At 34.2% G+C, this 4255-nt stretch overlaps 1 protein-coding gene across 1 annotated transcript in view; it reads left to right on the plus strand.

The window, feature by feature from the left end:
• The window catches only part of LOC106478574 (GTPase-activating Rap/Ran-GAP domain-like protein 3), a 437755-nt gene that overhangs the window by 374367 nt on the left and 59133 nt on the right, over window positions 1-4255 (plus strand). The window contains exon 15 of the mRNA XM_022382188.1: window positions 144-250. Coding sequence (XP_022237896.1) covers window positions 144-250 — 107 coding nt within the window. The remainder of the gene's footprint in view (window positions 1-143; window positions 251-4255) is intronic.

Raw genomic sequence — 4255 nt, forward strand, 5'->3', positions numbered from 1 at the left:
ATATATATATATATATATATGTGTGTCTAGATTTCATTTTTGAAAAATAATAACGCAAAGTTACACATAGTATGAAATAATAATTATAGCAGAATAAATATTTTTCATGGCTTAATAACTGTAAAAGATTTTCTATACTTCAGGCTCTCAGTTTCCTCTGAAGAATCCGTACCTTTGTTTGGACCCACCCTACCAAGTTTTCCAGTGTTCAGAAACTTACAGGAATTCCGAGAGTTTTTGCTTGTCAAATGTAAGTAATATAGATAAGAATGGACTCCCATAGTCATTGTGCACTTTAAACACGAGTTACGTTGGGCCATTAGCGGTCCCGATTCTCTAATTGAAAGGAAAAATTACTAATGGCAATCATAGAGGAAACAAGAACAGTTATAGTAACGTTTTAATGCTACACGTGGGCACGGGAGTTTTTCGTCATACAATGATATACAATTGTAGATCCAATGCAAAAGTTACGGTGTGCTTAATATTTCTGTCCAAAGCTGTATATATGTATATATATGCTAAGTCTCTTACAAATGTGAAGAGAACCATAAAGGGGAGTTCAACCTTCTTTGTAGGAAGGCATAGCACAATTTCCTCGTTATCATTCTCAAGCCGCACGGATTCGAATCCCGTTCACCATATCCTAAATTCGAAAGCCAGCCCGATCTCCGATAGAGCTAGGTCTAAAGCCCAACATGTCTTTCCGACAGATATCTTCTCCTGTCCGTCAGTTGCTTTGACTCTGTCATCAGTACATTCAGGAGTGAACATTGACGCTCTACCTTGTTGGGATGAGAGAACCACTATGACTCAAGACCAACTCGAGAAGAAAGGAGGATGAAAGAACCACTATGATTCAATACCAACTCGAGAATAAAGGAGGAGGAAAGAACCACCATTATTCAATACTTCAACTCGAGAAGAAAGAAGGAGAAGAGAACAACTATGATTCAAGACTTCAGCTCGAGGAGAAAGAAGAAGAGAGAACCACTATGATTCAATACTTCAACTCGAGAAGAAAGAAGGAGAAGAGAACAACTATGATTCAAGACTTCAGCTCGAGGAGAAAGAAGAAGAGAGAACCACTATGATTCAAAACTTCAACTCAAGAAGAAAGAAGGAGAAGAGAACCACTATGAATCAAGGATTCAGCTCGATAAGAAAGATGGAAGAGAGAACCACTATGAATCAAGGATTCAGCTCGAGAAGAAAGAAGGAGAAGAGAACAACTATGATTCAAGACTTCAGCTCGAGAAGAAAGAAGGAAGAGAGAACCACTATGATTCAAGACTTCAGCTCGAGAAGAAAGAAAGAGAAGAGAATCACTATGATTCAAGACCAACTTGAGAAGAAAGAAGGACATTCCACTCCATCTGTCATAGTTGCTTTTAGTATCGAGGGAATTTTGTACATTGGAGCAGAGCAGGAATCGATTCTATTGATATCCTATAAACGTGTTGTCTCACATACCGCAGCTTTCGGGTCAAAATGACAACACGTAAATCTTGAAAGAAAAGAATGAACTTTTCCCATAACGATAGATGAAAACAGCGCTTCTTCGCATAACAACACAGCCAATTTCCTCTATATTGTTAATGTTTTTTTTTTTTACACACATTTGTGGTATGTGTGTTAACACATACATCACTACGTTATTAAGAACTATATTTGCGTAATAATACACTAAGAAATTGTTTTACTCCACATTAAACATTTGTATTAAACAAACGAACCCACAGTGTAACAGAAAAAGTAATTTTACTGGCATGTTGTAGATCGATATAATATTCTTATGTTATTCTAGTATAACCAAGTAATTCCCTATTACGACTTTTTACTGTTAGGTTGTTTATTTTAAGTTAGAGCATTCTTGGTTATTCTGATTACACTGTGAATGATAGATTGTGTAACAAGTTATGGATTACTTGAATTCATTAAGCATACAATCGATAGAAAATGTAGCTCTATCAAATGTCTATAAAAACTTTATCGACCAGAACTAGCCTAGTGGTTAGAGTTTCAAGATGCGGATGGAATGATCCAAGGTTCGAGACGTGAAGCCGCTGAACACTCTTCGCACTTTCTGCTGTGGGCGCGTTAAAAATAAGAGTCAATCTATTTATTTGGTTCAAAGAGAAGGACAAAGTCCTTATGGCGGCGGATGCTGATAACTGGCTGCATTTCTTCAGAACAAGGAATGGCTATACTTTAATCCTGGAGGTGTCTGACCTGAAAATTTTGTGTATGCACGCACAAGGTGCCTTTCAGGTTGAAAGTTATATAGATATATAAGCTTTATAATTTTATTTCCAAATTTATTTAAGAAACGATAATATAAACACCAAAAAATCGACTCATCAAGTAATAAACTTGATATAAATATTGTCCTGATACTTTAAAGTTTACAAAATGCAATGGTCAAATCCTCTGGTTTTGTTAAACCTGCTAATAATTAGATGTTTCCATATGTGTTCAGAGAGGACTGATCTTGTTCTTTGATTTGTCCTAGTTGAGGGTTCTTTACAGAGACTGGAATTTCGTGAAACTAGTCTGACTCAATGTCAAATATTGATTCCAAGACAAACTGGATCTTGCGTTTTATTACCTGTGATATTCGCAGTTTTGATGTTGAGAAGAAAAAAGCTATGCGTGTTTTTTGTATTTGTTATAGTTTCTTTTCAATTTCTGGTTAGGAAAAGAAGAAATAAAACCGAATCTCTTAACACATGTTCTCACATTATAACGAAAAAACTAGTAAGTCTTATATAAAACATTCTTCGAAAACGCTAGTTTTTGACATTCCTAAGCATTAGATTAGAAAATCCATTCGTTGCAAGGATTCCATTCAAGTTTGTCACGAAATTTGATGTTGATATCTTGAATTTATATTTCATTTTCTTCAAATTTCTCGTACCTTCTTATTCAGATAAATTGAACGATGTTGTTTCACTAGTTACTTTACTGACCCTGTTGGTCATTTCTATCTTGATGTAACTTACATTAACAAAGCCTGTTATTATTTAGAATTATAAACTAGCTATTTTCTCTCAAATTAAAGATATTTAGTTATTTTGCACTTACATTTACAATTACGTTTTATTTTTCTGACATTATGTTTGAAGGGTTAAATTTTCAATAAATATCAGTAATTTTGTAATTAAATGTCATTAATATTTCTTAGCTTGGTCTTTATATTTCTAGCTGTAAATCCGAGAGTTAATGGTTTGCAGTTTGTTGCCTTAAAAACGCGCTGTACACTTTTCGACCAGAGGTGCTTGTATAAGAGTAACCGTGAAATCTCACTATTCTGTCAAACAAGAATAGCCCAAAAGTTGGTGTTGGGTGCTGTTGACTAACTACCTTTCTTCTAGTCAATAGATTCAAAATTAGGTACGGTTATGCGCAAATAGCCTTTTGTGTAGCTTTACGCCAAAATATTCTTAAAGAAACAAACCCATTAGCCTACGAGATCAAAATTAAGGGTGGTTATGCGCAACTATCCTTTTGAAACAAACAACCATAATATTTCTGTTGATTTTTCGTTATACAAGTAAAAGGTCCAGGGCTAATATTTATTATAATGTGTTATACAGCTGTATGCAGTAATAAATAACGCGTATTCTACAAGGCAAATTAATCGTTTTGCTTTTTGACAAAAAAAAGTCTTATAAAGCTCTAAAATTGGGTTTCGATACCTGAAGTGGGCAGATTACAGATAGTCTATTGTTTAGATTTGTGCTTGAAATGTTAAACAAACAAAAAATCCCTACAAGTCCACTGACAAATCTAACATTCGTTTGCAGAAATTAATGATAACAAGAGAGGAAAACTGACGCCATTTTATAAAACAAAGAACACTCATTATGAATTTAATAATACAAGTAGTAATTTCCCTAGATCATCTTAATATGTGATATTAAAAATGATATCAAAATTCCCAATCTTTAGAAAGATGATTACAATTACTATCTATTACTAATACAAATTACTATTTATGGCACATGACACTGATTTTACCTCATTTTTATAATTACACATTTGTCATCTCAATAGGAGAATATCCTTGCAATTCGAAAGAACCATGTATTTGTCATTACTTGTAGAAGTTTCATAGGAGGCAGCGTTTTTCTGATTAAGAAAGAAAGGATGAATATTTTTTATTTGTATCACTTGTGGAACAATTGTCTTGTAATTTATATGGGTCATAATTATAGTGGCCCGGCATGGCCAGGTGGTTACGACGCTCGACTCG

The sequence above is a fragment of the Limulus polyphemus genome, unplaced genomic scaffold (genome assembly GCF_000517525.1).
Source record: "Limulus polyphemus unplaced genomic scaffold, Limulus_polyphemus-2.1.2 Scaffold227, whole genome shotgun sequence".
Classification (NCBI taxonomy): domain Eukaryota; kingdom Metazoa; phylum Arthropoda; class Merostomata; order Xiphosura; family Limulidae; genus Limulus; species Limulus polyphemus.